At 38.0% G+C, this 24,299-nt stretch overlaps 1 protein-coding gene across 2 annotated transcripts in view; it reads left to right on the top strand.

The window, feature by feature from the left end:
- Positions 1 to 24,299, top strand: part of LOC107553709 (serine/threonine-protein phosphatase 2B catalytic subunit gamma isoform-like) — a 30,513-nt gene that overhangs the window by 3,128 nt on the left and 3,086 nt on the right. The window contains exons 2-13 of one of the 2 annotated variants that reach the window (XM_016236024.1): positions 905 to 1,102; positions 2,539 to 2,663; positions 8,741 to 8,852; positions 11,923 to 12,068; positions 16,609 to 16,748; positions 16,904 to 16,981; positions 17,082 to 17,176; positions 17,366 to 17,491; positions 18,575 to 18,652; positions 20,307 to 20,391; positions 20,932 to 21,029; positions 23,788 to 23,814. In XM_016236024.1, the coding sequence (XP_016091510.1) occupies positions 905 to 1,102; positions 2,539 to 2,663; positions 8,741 to 8,852; positions 11,923 to 12,068; positions 16,609 to 16,748; positions 16,904 to 16,981; positions 17,082 to 17,176; positions 17,366 to 17,491; positions 18,575 to 18,652; positions 20,307 to 20,391; positions 20,932 to 21,029; positions 23,788 to 23,814 (1,308 nt within the window). The remainder of the gene's footprint in view (positions 1 to 904; positions 1,103 to 2,538; positions 2,664 to 8,740; positions 8,853 to 11,922; positions 12,069 to 16,608; positions 16,749 to 16,903; positions 16,982 to 17,081; positions 17,177 to 17,365; positions 17,492 to 18,574; positions 18,653 to 20,306; positions 20,392 to 20,931; positions 21,030 to 23,787; positions 23,815 to 24,299) is intronic. The other variant, XM_016236025.1, reaches the window with a different exon arrangement.

The raw sequence follows: 24,299 nt of genomic DNA, 5'->3' as shown, positions 1-24,299 counted from the left end.
GTTTTGGGTTTTTTTTTTTTTTTTTTTTTTGGAGGGGGTAACATCAACACCCTGCCCACCCTGAAATCGTATCACCATCTAATGCACTTCATCTGGAAATGAGCGTGTTATGCAGCTGATGCTATAAAGTTTTGGACCCCTGTCAGGCTGATGGTGAATTTGATGTTTTGACCTTTTGGCTTATTTACAGATAGAAACTAGAGCTGTCACGGTCGGCGTCACCCTGCTTGTGTAATTATTCTGTCCTCATGCATGATTAACGGACCTCAGGCCCCGTCTCTCACCCTTTGACCAAGGCTTTTCTCTCTAGGATCGCTCGTACCGCCCAAGATGGCTCTCGTCATCCTTGCTGAGAACCTCAAAGTCCATGTGTTTTCTTACCTAGTCCCCCCCCTCCAAAAAAAACAGTTAGTGTGATAAAACCACAGATCAGGCCGAATACAGGAAGTTACGCCTTTTCTAGCTTCCTTATTAATATACATGCGGTCTGGTCCAGAAGTCTCTTAAAGGGATAGTCCACCCAATAATTCTGTCATTTACTGCAGAAAAAAATATATTTTGAAAAATATTTATATGATACTAATAATATAACTGTTTTGTCCATACAATACAAGTCAGTGGGGTCCAAACCAACCACATCAGACCCCAGTGTCTCCCATTGAATGGTTAAGCAAACTTGGAGACATTTTTCAAAATGTTCCTTCCTTTACGTTTCACAGTAGTAAAGGTTTAGAATCATATGCAGGTTGTAATCCGTTTTGTACAGTCAAAATGGCTAAAAACGTGTATAATGTCTTTTTGTATGTACAATATTATTTCTCTGAAGTATGAAATGTTTGCCAGCAGGGTTTCCCTGTGACTAACAAGACTGAAAAAAGTGAGTCTTTCTTTCTCTTTCCTGCAGCAGTGCCGTACCCTCCCACAACGCGGCTCACCATGAAAGAGCTGTACGAGGACGGCAAGCCCAAGGTGGAGCTTTTGAAGAGCCACCTGGTGAAAGAGGGGCGCCTGGAGGAAGACGCTGCCCTACGCATCATCAACGATGGCGCCAACATCCTCCGCCATGAGAAATGCATGCTGGAAGTGGAGGCCCCCATCACGGGTAGGGTGTTGCACACTTGATGACTCACTGTGCGGTGACGCTACAAACCTGTCATGATTCACAACCAGCATCTACATCCAGGATGTGGTTCTCACAGGATCTTCGCTACACCTAATGCCGTACAATCACAGAAAAACATGATGCCCACTGGTGATGGTACTCGTCCACAAGCTTTCTCATAAACTTGGAGTTAGTTTACAGCGATATGGTTTCCCTCATGGAGAATGTTATCTAAGACCAATAAAAGTACCCTCAAGGTTCTGCGGTTACTTGATCGGGCATCTCTGATATCATACTTAATCTTTAGGTTTAGTTTTGACCCCGACTTAATCCTCAAGCCAGCAAGAAGAGCATGATTATTTTCATACGGAGCTAGTCTTCCACAGCAACCCCTAATGTGGTTGCTCTGTAAAGGTCAGAGAAACAGTTGCATCCCAGACTCTCTCTCTCACACACACCCCCACACTTTAATTCCCCAGTGGAGGCCACAGGAAACCCCCAGCACTCGCCATACACTCGAGCAAACACACAAACAGGTGTGTGGATATAAATGGGCACGTCTATCCATATCTTCCCCCTCTCTCAACCCCCCCCCTCCCCGCACTCTCTCATGTCTTTCATAACATGCACTATGTGCATGATAATTGGCTTGCAAGAGAAAACCAAAGAAATTTGGCATGAATAATTGAGATGGTGTTTCTGCCTAAAACCTTTTACCTTGTGGAGGTTTTAGCACAAATAGGGTTGGTTTGGCCACATCCTGTTTTTAGCGACCACTATTGATATGTTTCTCTCAGCCGTTTTGAGTGGGCCTAGTATTAGTGCACTTCCGTTTAGTGGTTTTAATATTTGTGCACCTTCAGTTGCTCAAATTTTAAAGGGATAGTTCACACAAAAATGAAAATTCTTTCATTAATTACTTGCGCTCATGCCATTCCAAACCCGTAAGACCTTTGTTCATCTTCGGAACACAAATTAAGATATTTTTGATGAAATCTGAGTTTTCTGACCCTGCATAGAAAGGGACGTTCAAGACCCAGAAAGGTAGTAAGGACATCATTAAAATAGTCCATGTGACATCATTTGTTCAACCGTAATTTTAAGAAGATACGAGAATACTTGTGCACAAAATATCTTAATTTGTGTTCCAAAGATGAACAAAGGTCTTACGGGTTTGGAACGACATGAGGGTGAGTATTTAATGACAGAGTTTTCAGTTTTGGGTGAACTATCCCTTTAAGATTTCTTCTCCCATCTTGAGCTCATAAAGACATGTCCTTGACCTCCTTGCGTGTACTCAATGTCTGATATTTCTTCATTTCTTTCTACGATGTTCTCCAATGTTTTTGTTTTGGCCCCATCCTTTCAATGATGTCACTGTTTTTGTTGTTTCAACTTCAAGTGTTTGTCTTGACGTGTTTTGTCTCTGTCTTCAGTGTGCGGAGACGTCCATGGGCAGTTTTTTGACCTGATGAAGCTCTTTGAGGTGGGGGGTTCCCCTCACAATACACGCTATCTATTTTTGGGAGACTATGTGGATCGAGGCTATTTCAGTATTGAGGTGAGTGTAAATGTAATGTTCGCAAGTTATGTAAAATAGGGTTAAGTGGTAAACAACTGTTTCTGTGTTGTAATGCCTAAATAGGCATAATTAAAGGAATGCTACAAGTTCAATACATATTAAGCTCTCAATACGCATTACATATTAAGATCAGCAGTATCAGTGTCATGCTGTCGATTACCATAGAAAATGATCTCAGCTTGCTCCTCAGTTCAGTAATGCACTTACAATTGGGGTCTATGGAGCAAAACAGGGAAAAACATTAAAATACTCACATTTTATTGAACGTACAACATAAAGGATTTATATTCTAGCTGCAAACTTAACAGTAATATAACTGGTTTAATTGATCACCTGAGAACACAACAACCTCAAATGCATACCAAGTTTAACTACCCCCAAAAAATTATTTATCCAAAATATAAAGCCAAAAATCATTTGTTTCTGTAAAAAAAAGAATGGTGCATCACTAGCTTGCTACAAAAGTTGTCAATAGAGCCAACTTTGTTTTGAATCCAGAGCATTCTTTTTTTTTTTTTTTTTTTTTTAAGAGGCTAGTTTTGTTTTAAATCTGTTTATAGTTTCTATACAAAGTCTTTTGAATCTTCAAGGCCTTTTGAACACATCTTTGCCAAATAAACACATCTTGCTCGTTTTGGACAACTGAGACGTTCACATTTAATATAACTTGGCCCTCAGAGAATGCCATGTGGCAGTACAATTCAAACAGCCTCTGTTGTACCAGCATGCACTGTGATGATGCAATCAGCATGTCACCTCTGCCTGTAACACTGTATCATCTTTAAGCAGCCACAATGATGAAGCAGATGGCATTAAAGGATTATTGATCCCGCCATCCTGCAGGCAAGAGAAAACGCGCTTCTCAACATCCAAGTTACGTGTAAATTGTTACAGAAAACTTCTGGTCTGGTTTATCAGCTGGCGTCTTTTATATCATTGGTCCTTGATGTCTGCTGTCACTCTGAATGGGCCAGCAAGCACAAGTCCTCAAAAAGCTTCCATCTCTGCACCACGCTTTGGTTGCAAAGTTCAGGGACGGGAGAAATGTCATGGTTAAAAGAAGCGGCGTAAGAGAGCGGACACACCGCTGCTCAATACCATCAAACACAGCTGAGGGTCCACTTGAGATGCATAGAAAGAGAGCGTGTGTGTTTCACAACAAAGGCCACGCTGAGTTCCTACTCCCTCCCTGGACATCACAGACCACAAAGCACTGAACTTCAGTCATCCGCCACACCACCTGCTAATGCCCTCTGACTGGGACGCTGCAGTCATCAAACACTTTCGTAGGTTACACCACCAGACTTTGCCCCACCCTGACACCCAGCACTTCGTTTTCAGTGTTTCTTTCAGTGTAGGGCTTGATGAAACAGACAACTGCTGGGCCTCTTTAAAGATAACTGCAACCTAAACGCAGAGTATCCTTCCTCGGAGGATGGAGAAAGAATTGTGTATTCTGCAGATTAACACCGAAATCCTGTTCACTGTTACGCAGTGGAGTTCTGTGGATAATCTAACCATGTGTGAACTGTAAAGCCTTGTTTAATGGGGTAGTGGAGATGAGCTAATGGAGCACGCAGAGTGACTGACAGGTTAAGATTTGAAGCAAACATTAATAACTTTAGGCAGGTTAGTTACACCGTTTCAGAGCTTGGGGTTGAGAGATGATCAAAGAAGTAGATGTGAAAAGATTGAAATCATAGTCTTGCTTAGCACCGCAAAGTGTTCTCTGTCTGCTCAGATGTGTTTGTAGTTCAGCATGTTTGGATTGTACATCAGCTTCCGTTTCTTAAGTTCTTATCTGCCACTGGTAGACTCTAGCTTGCTGCTTCAGGAAAACTTAATGTATACAGTTACTAAAGAAGGTACACTACTGTCCACAAGTTTGGGGTCGGTAAGACAATGTAAAAAATGTTTTTGAGAGAAGTCACTTGTGCTCAAGACTGCATTTATTTGACCAAAAATACAGTTAACCAAAAATATTGTAAAATGTAATTTATTCCTGTGATGCAAAGCAGAATTTTCAGCATCATTACTAACTACAGTCTCAAGTGTCATATGATCCTTCAGAGTCGTTCTAATAGTTTGATTATGATCAATGTTGAAAACAAACAGCTGTGCTGCTCAATATTTCTGTGGAAACCATGATTCTTTGAATAGAAAGTTCGAAAGAACAGCATTTATTTTGAATATAAATCTGTAACATAACTATCTTTACTCTCACTTTTGAACAATTTAATGCATTATTGCATAAAAGTATGCATTTAAAAAAAAAAAATCAAACTCCGTTGACGTCAATGTGTATGTCAAGGATTTTTTTCTCACTCTTTACCAACCCAACAAAAAAAGTATTTTTAGCAATATATTTACCTGGATGTGTTTTTGTAATTAGTTTTTCATTAAATGTTAATTTACTTTAGTGACAAGTGTAAATAACAGAACTTCATAGAAAACAGTGTGTATTGGTCCAGTTGTCATCTTGGAAAAAATAAATACACAATAATAATAATAAAAAAATTGCATCCAGTTTTGTGTAAAAATGTCTAAATTATTTAAAAAAATATTTATTGATATGTCTGTTTGAAATGGAAGGACAAGTCAGCCCCAATTCGACAGTGTGCTCTTTATGCCGCCGCAGTGGCAAATGAAGTCAGTCATTAAAGTATCCAATGCTTAAAGAAAAATTGCATACCGTATATTCTAGTGTGTTGTACAATGATTTTCATTTTTCGGTGATCTATTCCTTTAATAAAATATCAGGAGTAATGGAGGTATAATCCTCTTAAACTCTGAACCTGCTGTGTCGTGGTTTTCCAGAATATTAGTTTGAGCTGAATCAGAACACCAATGTTGGGCAAGTTACTTCCAAAATGTAATGCGTTATACAGTGGGTACGGAAAGTATTCAGACCCCCTTAAATTTTTCACTCTTTGTTATATTGCAGCCATTTGCTAAAATCATTTAAGTTAATTTTTTTTCCTCATTAATGTACACACAGCACCCCATATTGAATTTTGAACGGTTTCAGAAGAAAACAAGAATGAAAAACATAAGTTTCTAAACAAGCCAAAACGAATTAGGCTAATCGGTGGCTGCGCTAGGGGCGGGGCTTGACGGGGCCCATCAGAAACTTGCTTAGCACCGGCACAGTCCCCACAAGGATTTCCTAATGATGTTCTCTTATTTTTGGTGTCACTTTCATTAACATAAAAAAAAATAAACCAAAAAAATATTTGCCTAATATGTGGCCTATAAACGATTGATATTATGGGGGCGGGGTCAAGCAACACAAGCAAGCAACGCGCAAACTGTGCGCAAGAGTTATGCCGGTGAACGTCAGTCAATTCACTATAGAGAAAGTAAAAAAACTGACGGAGATTTCTAACGCTGCATTATTCTCTGAGACAACAAGAGACAAAATTACTTCAATATAGGCTGATGATGGTATATAACTGTCTTAAATTATTCCCTTAATATTTCTCTTGTGGCCCGTATAGTGAAAAACATGAGAAGAAACGTATTTCACGTTAAACAGGTTGTTTTCGAAAATCTGTGGATGAAATAAAGCTGCTCTTAATTTTCATTGATGACTGCAGTGTTAATAATTTGAATTATAGGCCTATAATTAAATTGTATAAATGAATAGACCTGTTTAAAAAAACTTAAAAAAAACATTTTCAATGAGGAGTAGCCTAAGCTAATAGCCTAAATTTTAATTATCCTCACAGCGCGCCATACGGTAATGTGCTATGAAATTATTGCGGCGCAATAATTTCATGTAATTTAATAATAAAAGTAACCTAATAATAATAATAGGCCTAATAATAAGAAGAACGTAATGGGCCTACATGACTTGGAAATGCTAAATCCTCTTAATATTGCCAATTTTTGATGCTTTGTTTTGACAATATCTCTGGCTATCGTCGACACATGATATGACGACACATGATCTCAGCTCGGGGAGGCCACTGTGTGGAAATAGTTGTATGAATTGTCGGCACTTTATCTATTGTAAAAAATGGTTAGAATTTACCATGTTTTCCTGCCAGTTGGCATTGAAAGTGACTGACACTTGATGGTCAGAAAAAATTACTAAATAGATGTGTAAAAAATATATATATTTTTTAAATTTAAAAAATCCCTACTTTTCTATGTGTGTGTTCATAAATTTTATTAATTTGCAAGTGTCATATTTGGCAGTTGGCATTAAAGTTATATCACTAATAACAGTGGCATATGAGAAGTTTATACCACAGAAGAAAAAAAAATCTAAACTATGCCTTTTTCGAAGCTGCTGTATATAAAAAACACAAGGTGGCTGAATTTGTATGCTGAAGCTTATAGGTGTTCATTATTTTCACTCAGTTTAATTAGTTTTTTAGCACCCCTGAACTGTTAAGCCCCCCCTTAGCACCCCCAACAAAAACATCCTGGAGGCTAATTCAATGCGAAACTAAAAGCAAACAGCGTTGTCGTGCAGCCTGCCTCTCTCATTCGGCATTAATCCAGTTAAATGTGTCCATATTTGCGATGTATTTGAATGCTAAACTATTGTTTATTATGTAAACCAGGCTTATAACGCACTTAAAAACATCCTCGTCACATGAGCAAATGTGTCTTTGGCCCGAGCTCAGGCTGAACGGCACCGATTGTAGCGACTACGCAGTACGCACTATTTAAATGAACCAGTGTATCTATATGTTTGGTTGACTGTATTTTATTCTGATAATGAACAGCCTGCAACGTTTGCAATGCTGTGTGTGCATGAGGCGCCGGCGCGATCGAACAGCAGAAACAAACAACAAAAAAATATTCCGTCATCTTTGGTCAGACAGATCATTCGAAACTGCAATGTGTTTACTTTTATTTGTCATCTCGGTTTCCTTTCCGTGGACTTTTGTAGAGCGCCGCGCCACACAAATAGCCTATGAACCAAACTCAGCAGCATATCTCTGTCTTTTCCTTTCGTTTTGTTAATCTGTTAATTAGGCTATTTAAGTCAAATGTTTCGCATATTCATTCATTTTACATGTAGACTATGATTTAACAAAAACAGATTTTGTTATTTTTAGTTCAACTTAATTTTTGTTGCTTGTCTGCGCTCGTCCGCCGCCTTTTTCCTCCTCTCCGACCCCGCAGCTCTCTCCGATAGCTTGGTGTTAGTGGCACTAGTCCAGGTGTTTCCAGGTTTTACTCGTGCTATTTCTCCATGTTGAGAGTTTGGTGTCGCACATATTGCTAAGCATTCTTATCCTTTTCTCCGATAAACTGAAAATAACAGGAGTGTGTCCATCTCACAAATGTAGAATCCGTCTCTGCAGTCATCTCAACCATCTAATTCCAGCAACAGAAGATAGACAAACTATTTCACCCTTGGAATTTTTTCTCTGGTGCTGTTTTGCGGTATTGGTAAATTCAATTAATTAAGTTAAAATATGTTGTTGTTGTAACTTGCGTTACTGAGATTGTAACGAGTAATAATATTACCCAAATTTTATTAGTAATGCGTTATATTACTGCGTTACAGCAAAACGTAATATACTACTGTAATATTATTACTTTTGTAATGCGTTACTCCCAACACTGCAGAACACTAATGATTGTGTTCAGCAGTATTGTGTTTGTTTAGGCTTAACTGAACATATTTTTCCATTTCTACTGGAACACATGGTCCATACTGAAACTTAGCACTGGGTAAATGCAACTATTTTATAATGTGAAATGTGTATGTTACAATTCAATATACTGTCATCATGTTTTCATAGATGTATCAAGATTAAAATGTCACCAAATGTACAAGACAGACCTAGTCTGCAGGATGTCTAGTTTAGTGCTTCAAAAACGACTCTGACCACACAGAGAAAAATTGGTTTCAAAGTTTCAGTGACCTGGATTTTCATTATTTGAGCTCTAGGAAATGATATGCATACACACACACACACACACACAAAAACTGAAGTATCAGCACAATTGTGTGAAACAGAATAGGGATATATGATAGCATTGCTATTGTGTGTTGTGTTTTTGTGACACGCTTTTTCTGTTTGCATCTGTAGTGTGTGCTCTATCTGTGGACCCTGAAGATCAACCACCCGACCACCCTCTTCCTCCTCAGAGGCAACCACGAGTGTCGGCATCTCACGGAGTATTTCACCTTTAAACAAGAATGTAAGCTCAGCTCTTTAGAAACTCAGAGCGTGTGTGTGTAAACGTTATCAAGAGAATGAAATGAGATTTTGCCACATCCTATCATTCAAGTCTGTCATGGCAATTTTTTCCCCATTTCCGTCGTGGCATCCCGAGAGAGATGGTGTCAGGGGAGTATTGGATGACGGGCCGCAGGCACAGAGCTCAATCACGTCCCTCAGCGCTCGTCAGGGCTCTTCACTCCCCACTTAGATTTACATCAGCCATCAGCCCAGTCATGACAAACACTGACAGCTAACTGAAACCCGCACATCGAATGGCTGCCTGATTTCCACCAGCAGCTGATGATCAGCAGACCCACACAGAGGCTGTGCAAAATTGTAACACCCTTCATTCAGCAAGTTATATAAATCCCTCATCGACTTAGGTGTTTATTAAATATTTTGGCTAATGTAACTTTGCTTCCAGCTGTCACTATGTAGTTTTCTCAGCCCTTGTTTTTACAATGTTACATTTTACTATGATTAAAGTGTGTGGGTTATTATTACTATTATTAATTAATCATTGAAAAACTGTTATTTTGGACAGTTTATTTGAAACCTTAGCAATTTATATCATAGTCAATACAATACAAATAATAGCTAATTTCTATTTACTTTTTTAGTCTTCAATTTGCACAATGTTTGGAGGAAAACATTGAGCAAGATTTTGATTTTTTTTAAAGATATATACATTCAAAACTCTTAACTGAATGTTAAAATTCAAAATTGGGCAGGATGTAAAACTTTTAGAAAAAATATCAATATTTCTTATATACACACACATACACACAACACAAAATGTTAAACCGCTGTATGATTAGCTGATTGGCATGTCACCATATTCTAATTTGTTGAGATAGTGAATTGGTGGGTTTTTGTTAAATGTGAGCCAAAATCATCACAATTAAAAGAACCAAAGACTTAAACTACTTCAGTCTGTGTGCATTTAATTTATTTAATACACGAGTTTCAAGTTGAATTACTGAAATAAATGAACTTTTCCACGACATTCTAATTTATTGAGATGCACCTGTATATGAGTTGTCAGTCGATTACAATTTTTAATCTAATTAATCACAAACTAAATTTGGCTGTGAAAATACCCCTAAAATATAATTTAAAGCTATTATTGTATTAAATGTTTAGGCTACGACAGCCTAACATAAAGTATGGAACAATGAAGAAGATAATTTTGTTCATGCAATGAAAGTCACTGGTGACCAAAACAGTTTAGTTACCAACATTCTTCAAAATAACTTATTTTACGTTGTACAAAAGAAAGTAAATCATTCAGGTTTGAAACAACATGAGGGTGAGTAAATGATGACAATTTATTTATTTATTTTTGGTGAACTATCCCTTTAATGTTTTTTATTTATTTATGTTTTTAATAAATGAAATGATACTCTAAAGATTAAACTAAAACTACCAGCAGGTGGTGGTAAATGTTTCGAGTCGATTCGTTCAAACGGCTGATTCACTCAGGAATGAAGTTAATGGCTCTCTCTATGGCCCTGTCCCAAATGGCACCCTAAACCCTCGCGGTCTTCCTCCGAGTCCGCACTTTTGTGACGTAATACCACTTTGACTGTCGGGTAGAAGTCTGCTGTGGAGCTTGCCCCAGTGCGGGCTCGGCAGAAGTGCGGATCGAGGGCGCATAACGGCCGCAAAGGGGGCGCTCACGAGCACCCTTCTGAACGCTAAAATGATAAATGGGACACCCTACAGTCTCGTGGACTTAACGGACACGCACATGCGGCGGCCATTGTAAGTCCGGAAGACAGCAAGTGCACATAAAGGGTTTCATTTGGGACAGGGCTTGTGAATGGGCTACTGAATCATTGGTTCACACGATTCGTTCAAAACGTGGATTAATTCAAAAACTAAACACCGCTGTGTTGCTCGCAGACGCACAACAGTTCTGCTGTGGCTTTAGGTAATATTTTTGTTGGCAAAATTGAACAAAAACACACAATATTGTGTTTAAAATATAACACTATCAACTTATTTACTGAACTGTTGTATAAAGTCTCGCGTTATTTTCATAACTAAGTTAACGCGTTAAACTGACAGCTCTATATATATGTGTGTGTGTGTGTACATGTGTATATACAGTGTACACACACACACACACACACACATACATACATATATATATATAATATATGTTTTTATTTTTTTACATTTAGGTGGTATGAGTCTGTGTATAACCAAGTAGAATCTTTATCATTTTGAATTAATATATACATTTATTTTAGTTTGTTCAATACATTACAGAAAATAAGGTTTGGCTTTTTAATCTAATCAAATACAGTTTGATCAATTATCAAACTAATCGTTAGTTGCAGACCTGATAGCTAACAAAACGTTGAACTTCAAATCATGTTAACAAAACAAACGGAACTCTGAGGTCAAATGAATCTGAGGTTCTCCACCAAAAACTCTCCAATGAAAACTCCCTAATTTAGCCAATCAGGAACCAGCCAATGGACTGGCATTCCTGTTTAGATCAGCAGAATCTTGGCAGCCTAGTTCGAGGCTGGCTGTTTCTCAGTCCAGCTAATCAAAGGGCCTTTGATAATGATGTGCTACTTCACCACTTGCTGGCTCATTGCAGTGTTGTTCTTTGCTCATCACAAGGCAGCCTGTTTCTCATCTGTCAGTGCTGCTGTTTACAATACATAGCACGGCTGGCCTGTTCTAAAATGTCAGGATTTAACGGCGGTATGCGGCCCTTGTTCCACGTGTAACCTGTCTCTGGCCTCAGCCTCCTTTTAATCAGCCTCCCGCCGCGCTGCTTTCATCAGGTCATCCCAATTAGCACACGGTTCTGCTGCAACATCACCTAACAAGGCATACGACATCCTCCTCCTCCATCTATTCCTTCAGCCTTGGAAAGTTGGCAAGCCCCGGGCTGCCCTCACCCACCCAGCATTACTGTGATATGTCAAGCGGACGGTGTGACAGCCTTGGCTTGAAAAGCTCATTCACTCCGCTTGCGCCTGTTTGGAGATACATGGGTGTTTTTTATTGTGGTTCTCTCATCGCAGGCAAGATTAAGTACTCGGAGCGCGTGTATGACGCCTGCATGGAGGCCTTTGACTGCCTTCCCCTGGCCGCTCTGCTCAACCAGCAGTTCCTGTGCGTTCACGGAGGCCTGTCCCCCGAGGTCACCTGCCTCGACGACATCCGGAAAGTAAGAAAGATGTGGGGCTGTTGTATTGTGTGTGTGCCATACTCATGGTAGGACAGTATTGGAAGGTGCTGAATTTATGAAGGTGATGCTTGTTTCGCTGTTGTGATGATTCTTTAAAGGGAATGAATTTAGACATGCAACTTCTCGGAGGGAGTTGTACAGCTAAAGCGCAGCAAGATGCTGAAACCCTCTCTGAGAAGTTACATCTTTAAACTGGTCTCCTTTTAAAGCACTGCAGCTAAGAATATTCAATCTAAAAAAAAAGATAGCTTCAAAATCTCTATAAACTCACTATTCTACTTCACCATTCGAAATTATCAGTTGTTAGACAACTAGCAACCATCCTGAGCCATTCATATTCATTATTATTATTGTTAATAATAGTATTATTATTTAATATGTAAACACTTACATTTATTATAATAATGAATGATTTATATAAATATGATGATCTACATAAATAGTAATAAAAATAATAAAAAATAAATATATTCTTAACTTGTGTTTCATTTAAAATGGTTACTTTATTATTATATAATTACAACAAAATAGATGTTCAGGATGGTTGCCTTGTTTTCAGTCAACCGATTTATTTTATTAGGGTTAGGATAGGGCTGGACGATATGGCCAACATTTATATCACGATATATTTCTTAATTTCGGTCGATACGATATAATACCGATATGAACACTATTAAAAAAGCCTCATAAAAACGGCCAAGAACGGCCACGACAGATGTCTGTACCTACAAACTTATGAAAAATTAATTTGCCAACTCTATGAAACTTACTCCTATAAAAGAAAGTAATAATTTCTATAATATACTTTTTAAAAAGAGCTTTTGAATGATATAGTGTATAATGTTACAAAACCTTTTTATTTCAGATAAATGCTGATCTTTGGATCTTTCTATTCATCAAAGAATCCTGAAAAAATGTACTCAACTGTTTTAAATATTGATAATATTTTGCTGAAGGATCGTGTGACACTGAAGACTGGAGTGGGCCTAATGATGCTAAAAATTCAGCTATGATCAAATGAATAAATTACATTTTAAAATATATTCAAATAGAAAGCACTTATTTTATACAGTCTAAACTATTCTGAAGACAGTTGGTTCCCTTCAGAGATACATTCATATAAAACACCCATGACGCGTTTTGATTTTGAAACGTGCAGTGCTCATGTTTATTCAACGAAGTCAAATGCCACAAATAAACCAATGTATGGGAAACACTGGTAATGTATATCGGAAATGTGTTTAAAAATCATATCACCGTTATTGAAAAAAATTATATCGCGATACATATTGATATTGAATTATTGTCCAGCCCTAGGTTAGGATATGAAGTCCACGATACGATATGTATTGCAATATAAAAAAAAAGGCAAATGAAGAATTGAAGAATTTTTTTTTTTGTAAATTTTAAAGTTAAATTACTTTATATAATGCGCTTTGAGAGTCAGAATTAAAGGGATAGTTCACCCAAAAATGAAAATTGGCCCATTATTTACTCACCCTCAAGCCATCCTGGGTGTATATGACTTCCTCCTTTCAGATGAATCCAATCAGAGTTATATTAAAAACTGACTTTGATCTTCCCAAAGAAGTGAAATAAAGCGCATCCATCCATAATAAAAAGTGCCTCACATGGCTCCGAGGGCTGAACAAAGGCCTCCTGTAGCGAATTGATGCGTTTTTGTAAGAAACATATCCATATTCAAAATGTAATAATCACTTTAATCTAGTTTGCGCCAACAGTTGTACACAGAAGCAGCTTCTGGTTAGATGATGTAAGATGTCGGCATTGCGCATGCGTGAGTCTTGTGAAAACCAACGTTTGTTAACGGTAGTAGTTAAACGTATCGTAGTTGATCCGTGATCCATACGGACCAAGCCCCACGGTTCGGCAAGGATGTGATCCGCGGATTCATTGCAAAATTTAACCATAATAGAGTATAAGTTTATCATTTGTTCATATTTACACAAGCAAGAGAATTTTAAACAATTCCAGAGAGAAAAGGCGAAAAGGAACTCGATTCGTTACTCGTGCGCTGTTCTCTACGCGCACAGCCGCACACATGAACACACATTAAGCGCGCGCACGCATTTCAGATGGCACGAAACACCGAACTGAATCCTCTTCTGAATCCTCTGAACAGACACATAAAATTATGACAAAATACCCATCTCGACAATCATTCAGGTAAATGCAGTCAGTTATGTCTCAAGTGAATGAAAACAGCGGAGAAAGAAATCAGATGTGATGTGTATCATTATATTGGATCCATGCATCAGGTCTTAAAGGGACAGCGGCCTATAAATACTGCTGCTGTTATTAATGATCATCAAACAACAAAACAGCTGTGATAAAAATCTATATTTAATTTTATACAGTGAACACTATGCAGTATTATTTTCCCTAATTATTACTTTTCTGTATTTGAATACTACCAACCTTGTTTTATTTGTAACATATTCTGTTGTATTTATCTATGCTTGCAATTTGTGTATTTTTTTCTTATTTTTACTGGCTGTTCTCTTGTCTCTTTAATCATGTTTGAACTTTCTTAGTTAATCTAGTAGTATTTGCTGTGGTATCAAAGAAGTACTTCGCTTTAAGTAATAAATGGAAAGCAAGTTAAATTGAAATATTTTTCTTTTCTTGCTGATCCAAAAAATGATCTGATCCGTGGGTCAAAAACCGTAATGTGATCCGAACCGTGAGATTTGTGATCCGTTGAACCACTAGTTAACAGGAGCAAAGGAAGCAAAGTTTCCTTATTTTAGCAAAGCAAAACCAGTCTCCTCTTGGCTTATATCAAAATCCTCCGACATTCTTCTATACAAATCCTCGTTTTGTGCTTCTAATTCGTGACCTTTGTTTTGATCTCTCCCCTGCGCTTCCGCATTTGTCACTTCTGAGCGGCGCATTCGCAAAGCCGACCTCCATATATCATCCGCCTGGAGCTGCTTCCATGTACAACAGTGAGCGAAAGCTAGATTAAATTGATTAAGTTTTAAATATGGTTATTTTTCTTACAAAAACGCATCGATTCGCTACAGGAGGCCTTTGTTCACCCCCCAGAGCCGTGTAAGGCACTTTTTATTATGGATGGATGCACTTTATTTCACTTCTTTTGGACTGATGCACTGCAACACCCGCTGACTGCTGTTAAACAGCTTGAAAGATCAAAGACATTTTTTTATATAACTCCGACTGGATTCATCTGAAAGAAGAAAGTCATATACACCTAGGATGCCTTGAGGGTGAGTAATTCATATGCTAATTTTCATTTTTGGGTGAACTAACCCTTTAAGAACTCTTAACTAAGAAAACTTAAGAAAAAATACAGTGAATTGAGTTGTACCTGAGCTTTAAAGGGGACTCAATCCTCTTTTTCGCATATACCGTCTCAGTCTAAATTACATTCACACTGGTGTTTTCAGAAGCAAAGCAAATTCGAATATATTAATAATAATAACAAAAATGACAGTAATAGTCATATATTGTAAAACAAATGGACTGCAAAATAAATGAATGACTTTCATAGGTATATTATTTTTGCTTTACACTACAGTAGGGAAATTACAATACTACTTTCCTAATTTCTACACTAGAAAGAGATATTTTGAATTTGGACTGCATTTAAACCGCTAGCTGTCAGAAATTCATACTGCACTTTTAAGCTTTTATTTTGACGGAAATGGCAGTAGAGCTTTAATTTTCAAGGAAAACTCCAGCTTCAGTGAAAACATGCGTACAAAAACGTGTCTCACTACAAATCTAGTGAAATGCTGTAATCATCTGCTGCGAAAATAAAGCCTAACTGGTGGCTGTTGCGTTCCCAAAAAGCACGCTAAACTCACAGCACGTGCAATAAATGAGTTCACTGCATTCATTCACCGTGAACGGAGCCGTTCTGAGGCCCGGAAAACAACGGATCTCGAGCTGATCGCCTGAACGAAGTGCGCGTTTGGCTTTGAAACACGCAGCGCAAACAGACTTGATGAAGGGATTAAGCCATATTGTGCTTTCAGTTTTAGTTTGTTTGACATACTGTGTCAAAGCATAATGGCCAAAACCACTTATTTTCTAACCTTTTATGTTAGAATAAGAAGTTAAAATATATTTTAAAAACTACACTTTTTGCCTGCAAGACCTATCGTTTCATATCGTCATGTGACCATGATAATATCGAGGCAGTTTTGCTATCGCGATACCACGAAATTGGTAATATTGTTACATCTCTAGTGTAAATGCATATTTAGTTGAAACACTTTTTGGTCTATTTGTTTTCAGTCCATAAAATGCTTATCTAGTTATTTCCTTATTAATATTTGCTTTGATTAGATGATGGTTTGCTAAGTGCTTTTAATAATTACTTAACGCCATTAAAAATCTGTCACTGATTTGTACATTTTAAGCAAATGTGAACGGATTGAATATGTTTTGTTGCGGTGATGGATTAGATGGTGCTGCAGAACAGAAATGCTGTGTTTTTGAGTTCTGATTGTTTTGCACTGTTGTGCTGCAGTTAGACAGGTTTAAAGAGCCTCCAGCTTTCGGGCCGATGTGCGACCTGCTGTGGTCTGACCCTGGCGAGGACTACGGCAGCGAAAAGAGCTCTGAGCACTTTTGTCACAACAGTGTGAGAGGATGTTCCTATTTCTACAGGTACTCCAGCTGACAGTCTGCCCACATGCACATTTATTTGATAGCTGCCTACGCAGTCCCCCGTTCACAGTCGCACCTCTCAATGTTAGTCATGCCGTTCTGACTGATGGACTGCTGGAATCGCTAATTACACCTCTTTCTCCGTCTCTTAATAGTTACCCTGCAGTGTGTGACTTTCTGATGAATAATAACTTGTTGTCAGTTATAAGAGCACATGAAGCCCAAGACGCAGGGTGAGTACACTGCACACCACACTCATAAACCAGACTGCTCTGAACCGAATGCAAACAGCTCTTACTGACAATGTCTGTCCCATTTCACTGACCCCCTTAGGTATCGAATGTACAGAAAAAGTCAGACGACAGGCTTCCCCTCTTTAATCACAATCTTCTCTGCACCAAACTACTTAGATGTGTATAACAATAAAGGTAAGAGCTCTTAAGACAGTTTTGAGCACGTGCCATTGTGCTGAGCTGTTTAATTTTTTCCCTTATGCTATTGGCCTTATGCAATAAATTCATGCAGTCCAGATATACATAGCTCTTTTTTTTTTTTTATTATTATTTAAAGTCTCTCAGGATTTCTGACTCCTCTTTTTGATTCTTTAACCCCTCAAGCTGCTGTGTTGAAATACGAGAACAACGTCATGAACATCCGGCAGTTCAATTGCTCTCCTCACCCGTACTGGCTGCCCAACTTCATGGACGTGTTCACGTGGTCACTGCCCTTCGTCGGGGAGAAAGGTAAAGAGCAAATGGGAACGGCGTAATCTTTTTTTTTTACATTGATTTTGACATCAGAAATGCATTTGCACAATTATGGGATGTGGTTTTAGAAATGAGTTTTACTGTGCATCAATTCTGATGGTTTATTGATCCTCGAGGAAACATTCAGACAAATTGTCTGGATGGAGTAACCAAATGCATATCTGTACTAGTGTTGGGCAATATGCTCAATTTTCACATCATCCTATCGTCAGCCTGTGAGATCGCCGATATGTGATATTGTCGTGCTAATTTATTAAATTATTTATTTACTTCGTTTCTCTGCCTGAAAGTGAACCAACTCCAGCGTAAGGCTAAAAGCAGCCTAATGTTTTTAATATGACTGAATTTGTATTTAACATAAATTAATAGAAACATTAAGTTACTAATTATAATGCTTACATTTCCTCAGTTATTCAAAAAAGCAGCTACAGAAAACGAGCAAAGAACATGACATTACCAAAGAACATCATCACAAGCTCGGCCTAGCACGAGTTTATGCACTTTAAAAACACTCCCATTATAATTAGTGAAGCTGTGTACACTGTATGATGAATAAATCTCTTATACTTACATCGCACGTACATCTGCACTGTTGTTTAAGATGAGAGAATTTGCGAGTCCGAATTCAGTCAGGGATTGTGCACGCTGAACAATGGAACTCTGCTGTTTCAGCGATGGCTCATCTGAACGCCTCTGATTGGCCGATGCATTCATAAGCTCAACATAATCGTGTGTGATTGCTTATAATTGGCAATACTGTAAAAACAAGGAAAAATAAATATAATGCAACAAATAAGCCCTAATATTAATTAGAGAGTATTACTAGCCTAATAATAATTGTCAAAAGCATCAGCCACAGGCGATATCTCTGACTATCGTCGATACACGATACAATCTTCTATTGGCATAACCCTAATCTGTACATAATGATCATATGTTGAAAACTACTGTATGAAGCATGTGATTTAGATAGTTTTAAAGCCTAAGCATGTAATTAATAGTAGAAGTATGGTTTTTAAAAAGCGTTTTTAAAGTTGGTCTTCTCTCATTTGCTCTCAGTAACAGAGATGCTGGTCAACGTGTTAAACATCTGCTCAGATGATGAGCTCATGTCCGAGGGAGACGACACATGTGAAGGTAAGAACATTGGATGTGTCTGTGTTTGGCACTTTTGTTGCATTGTAGCTTTTTGTAAACCCCAGATAAATTCAATTGAGCCCCACTGTGGTCTTATAGAGGTTGAGGATATAAAAAAATAAATAAAATCTGTAATATTGTGAAATATCATTACAGTTACTGTAACAGTTAATCTATTTGAAACATTCTAATATGATGAAAGGAAAGTTCACATCAGCAGCATTTATTTGTAATATTTTAAAACAAGTCTTTACTGTCATTATTAATCAAATTTCTGAGGAAGTATTTTTTTTTTTTTTTCAAAATGAAGAAATTGAATCGTAGTGTAATTCACAAAAATAAATTGTATACGGTTTACCACCTTGAAACAGTATTTTAAGGTTCAAATTCTTGCTATTAACAAAATTATGAATTTTGCCTCAAACTCCTAATTTGCTGCTTATTAATAGTCAGTAAGGTAGTTGTTAAGTTTAGGTATTGGGTAGGATTAGGGATGTAGAATATGGTCATGCAGAATATGTGCTTTATAAGTACTAATAAACAGCCAATACGTTAATAATAGACATGCTAATAAGCTACTAGTTACTAGTGAGAATTGGTCCCTATACCAAAGTGTTACCAGTTTTTTATTTCCTATTTAGGAACTTCAATGATAAACATTTACTTCAATTAAAATGTATAAAGTGTGGTTCGTTAACCTCATCACTTAAATGTCTCCTTTCTTTGATTTCTTTTGTCTTCTCAACATGAATTTCAGCTCTGTTAAATATACCAGCATGCCCCTTTTCTCATCAAATAATAGTTCTCTGATTAGTGTGTATTAGTCCTCAGCGCATAACCCATATATTTCTATTTAGGACACTATATTCTTGAGTGCAAGTTGCTTTAAATACGAACTCAGCATTAATTGTGTGATTTAAATGGGCTTCCTGCTCTATTATGAAGATGCAAAACTGCAGAGAAAGGAAGTACATAAACAGTGCTTGTTTTATACTTCATGAATGCCTTCAAAGCATGTTCTTTTTGATGTCAGTTATCAGTGAATCAAATATATTGCTAACCTTCTACCCAGACATGCATTGCCCTTAGCGGCTTACCTAAGCTGAGGCAACCTGTGTCTCCATTCAGTCACTTCAGTAATTTAAAATGAATTACTGCTCTTAACACAAGAGCCGTGAAGTACAGTGATGCCTCTTCTGCTGTAATGAAACCAGATGAACCCGTTCTGAACACCCCCCACCCCACATCTGAGCTGTCATGAAGGAATACAGTGACCCATTTACTGTTCTTGATGCCCATTTGATTTGTCCTTCTTTTTTCTTTTTTTTTTTGAATGGTGCATAATTTTAACTTGGCCTGACACACTTCCTCTGTGTGTCTGTGAGCCTTTGAGTTTTGAAATGGGGTTTATTTATTCCTTATGGGAGTTCAGGATGTAATGGCTCGTTTGATCTGTAGTACGTTTGACTCTTGCCATGAGATAGGACTAGTGTGCAGATAATGATGTTGATTAAAGTAGTCCATAAAATGTACAAGGTTTCAAGTTGACAGATATACAGCTAAATTATTCCCATAAATAAAACTAGACCCTAACATTCCCTCGCACTGTTTTTCTTTTTCTCTGTCCCTCCCTATTTGTGCATGTTTGTGGCAGGTGGCACCCCGGCAGTCCGCAAGGAGGTGATCCGAAATAAGATTCGTGCCATTGGCAAGATGGCCAGAGTTTTCTCTGTTCTTAGGTGAATATATACACTTAACGTACAAATCCCTCATGGCCAAGGATTTTACACGCACACTCTGTTCTGCACATCAGAGATGTGGCCCTATTCTTTAAAAGCATAAGCAACAGCATTTGATGCAAATAGTATCAGAGAGAGGTTTATAAAATATGAATAATACATATCAGGTAGATCTATCTATCTGTCTTTCTCTCTGTATCTATCTCATATATGTATTATTTTTATAATGTGTAAATATAATACATATGGTACATATGTATGTATATTATTTATTTATTTCTTTTAGAAATGTAAGGTCAATAAGTCTCCTTAAAAGATCAGATAATTTGACTATTACTGTGTGTATATATGTGTTTTTTATATATATATTAAAATATTTTCCATGGACACATTACTTTGTCATTATTTGTTTGACATAAATGCAGAAAGTCAACTTAAAACATGATGCTTTCATGAAAATATTCATCAGGACACTTTGTTTGAAGCCAAACTGTAGCTGATTTTTTTATCCCTTAACCGTGTGTGTGGGTGTGTTTTCAGAGAGGAGAATGAGAGTGTGTTGCAGTTAAAGGGCTTGACCCCCACTGGGACGTTGCCTCTGGGTGTGCTATCAGGAGGCAGACAGACCCTACAGAGCGGTAAGTCTCGCTCCCGGCATCATTGAGCTGTCTCTGCGGTAGTGTGGAGGCCGATACCTGCTCTCCACCGACCCCCTGCTACTGTTACACTTTCTTTCTCAGTCTTTACCTCTCTCTCTCTCTCTCGCTCTGTTTCTGTCACTGCCTTGCCCGGCAGCTCTGCCATCATTGACTCGATCGAAAGTGATATCGTTTAAAGAGGGGGGAGATTTTACAAGGGTTTGGTCATGAAGGGGATTTCAGTCAACACGCTTCAGATTTTCTGTCCCAACAGGGACCTGAAAAACTTCCAAGCGCTGCTGAGATCGTAGCGAGTGCCAAGGAGCTGCTGCCGGGTGATGCTTTCACAGTGAGGGGCTCCTGTGAGCTTATGACTATGATGCAATATGACCCAATTTAGCCAGCGCCTGTCAGTGTGCCATGCTTCTTCTCCCTGCCTTCACTGTAAAAACTCATCAGCCTGCTGCTGCCCTCCTACTAACAACCATATTAACATAGTCAGGTTTGTTTTTGATGAAAGTAGGTGCTCTGAAATTAGGTATGATTCAAAATGTTTCATAATATACAATAAAATACTGCACATACTAGGGGTTGGAGATTTGAACAAACCTCTAACCCTAAAGGTACAGTCATATTAGCTAAATTTCAGCAAAAAGGCCCATGTTCTGTTGTCAAAAGTGTAGCAATGTTTGAAGTGCTGCACAGAAGTCACTTTTAAACCATGCAGATTTCTGTTGGTCAGCATGGTGAAATCTGCTTGGAACTTCTTCTTCTTTTTCGCTCTCACATAAAACTTCTGATCTTGTGGATTTCTATTTACAAAATAACTGGGTTCCACCTGCAAAATTTCTTTCTGCACCTTAACTGTAATACAATATTTGTGTTGAAAGACTTGAAAGATATCTCAAAATTGTGCTGTTATTTTTCAGAGTGGACAGACTTAAATGGTTAGTTGACCCAAAAATGAAAATTTATGATTCTTTTTTTGATCCTGCATAGACAGCAATGCAACTGACTCATTCAAGGCCCAGAAAGGTAGTAAGGACATCGTTAAAATAGTCCATGTGACAGTGGTTCAACTGTAATTTTATGACGCGACGAGAATACTTTTTGTGTGCAAAGAAAACTTTGTTTCAACAATTTCTTCTCTTCTGTGTCAGTCTTCAACGCGCGTTCACGAGAGTATCATGACACATGCGTGTGGGTCTGCTGACGCAGGAGCTGGCGTTCTGACGTAGAACTTCCATCTCTCTTAGTTAGTTGTCTGTATATTCTGGTTTGGATAAGTAAGGCTAGGCAAAAAATTCCTCATCCTCTCTGTCGAAATCTTCAGACATGTTTATGAAGACTGTTTTATGTACAGTGTGCGTCATCTTCTGCTTGTAAACGAGGCGCAGCATTGTGATACTATTGTGAATGCGTGTCAAAGACTGACACGGATGAGAAGAAATTGTTGAATAAAGGCATTCTACAGGCGTAAAGGTTTTTTTATTTTTTTTAGAACCACTGATGTCACAAAGACTATTTTAATGATGTCCTTACTCCCTTTCTGGGCTTTGAACGTGGTAGTTGCATTGCTGTCTATGAAGGTTCAGAAAGCTCTTGGATTTCATCAAAACTATCTTAATTTGTGATCTGAAGATGACTGGTCTTTTTCAGTTTTTTGGTGAACTAACCCTTTAAGGTTTTCAAGTTATATTTAAAGTATGATTTTTTTTTTTACTTGAGCCAGGGCAAAGTCAACCAGAATGTCCTAGCAACTGCATAGCAATGTGCAAAATTTATGGGCGTGTGGGATCAGGAAATGATGCAAGGCGGGCTTTGCTAAACGTGTCTGTGTATTATACTCCTAGACCACCGTTCTGACAAAACCACAGTTTCTTGAGCAGCAAATCAGCATATCAGAATGATTTCTGAAGGATCATGTGACACTGAAGACTGGAGTAATGATGCTGGATATCCAGCTGTGCATCACAGGAATAAATTGCATTTTAAAATACATTAAAATAGAAAACGGTTACTTTAGGTTGTAATATTTCACAATATTACTGTTCACTGCCTTGAACCAAAGAGACTTTAAAATGTATTAATGGAAAATGCACTTCCAAGGGAATTTTCATACTTGGAGATCTATGGCATTTAAATTTTTTGGAAAGCCCAGCTGTTTAGGTCATATGTCAAGGCACAGTGAACTACAAGGCGGTCTTATGACTGTAATGTGTTGGTGGTTCACTGGGGGAGGGGATGTAAATAAAAGGACTCTTCAACAGCTGAAAATAGAAAAAAAAAAAAGACACATCGCTCAAAGCTGTCTTGCCTCTCATCTTCCTGTGAAGGCCACAAATAAACTGTGATCATGCATGCACAGTACATTGCATGGAGTTTTTTTACGGGCGAAAGCCTTTCCTTGTTTGGCTATTGTATACCTTCAGCTTTAAAAATAGACTAGGTCCATGTCAAGAGTAGTTTAGAAGGTGCTGCATCTCAGATTCAAAAGCACGGGTTCTCAAAAACAAACCTGACCAGGAAAAAAACAAGTCTTGAAATCTGTTTATGTTCTGGATGAAGCAACTAAACTAACCTCTCAGGTTTCTTCCTGTGTGGCATGTGAAGCATTCGGGCTGGTGTTGGGAAGGGAAGATGAATGAATGGGAAACGGGGAGGGGGTTTAAATGGACTTGTGATTGCATTGATAACTTGACTCACTTTCTTTCCCCCGTTCGTTTTGGGCATGGCACTACTACTCATGCTTACACAGCCACCGTAGAAGCAGAGGAAGCACGAGGTATGCAAGACATCTGTGAAAACTTCTCAGTGTTGTCTGTCTGTTACCCTCCCCCTTTGATTAACTGTCTGTCCTTCGTGTGCATTTCGTCCCTTTGTAGTCGCCGATGTCATTTAGTATTTATTTGTGTGCATGTAGTTCACGTGCTTGTTACGTTTAAAGTTAGCAGTTTTGTTTGATTTGCACGTTGAGATGTTTGTTTCTTTGTTCAGTTTGCATTGAAAGTGAAGTGTGAGATTTTTGCGCCACTAAACGGATAAAAATTCAACCTGCAACAACATTGGCAAAACATTTGTGTTAAGAAAGTAAATAACATTTTTAAGTGATAGTTGACCAAAATATGAAATTCACTGACCCTCATCATGTATGACTTTCTTCTGTGGAGCATCAAAAATATTTGAGGAGTTTATTTGCAAAAACAGATAACTGATATCCAAATAACCAAAAATCATGTTTTTTGTTATGTTGTTTTAATTGTTTTGTGT

The sequence above is a fragment of the Sinocyclocheilus grahami genome, unplaced genomic scaffold, assembly GCF_001515645.1.
Source record: "Sinocyclocheilus grahami isolate Dianchi unplaced genomic scaffold, SAMN03320097.WGS_v1.1 scaffold478.1, whole genome shotgun sequence".
Classification (NCBI taxonomy): domain Eukaryota; kingdom Metazoa; phylum Chordata; class Actinopteri; order Cypriniformes; family Cyprinidae; genus Sinocyclocheilus; species Sinocyclocheilus grahami.
Note: the sequence above shows the minus strand (reverse complement) of the source record. Positions and strands in the feature narration are given on the sequence as shown.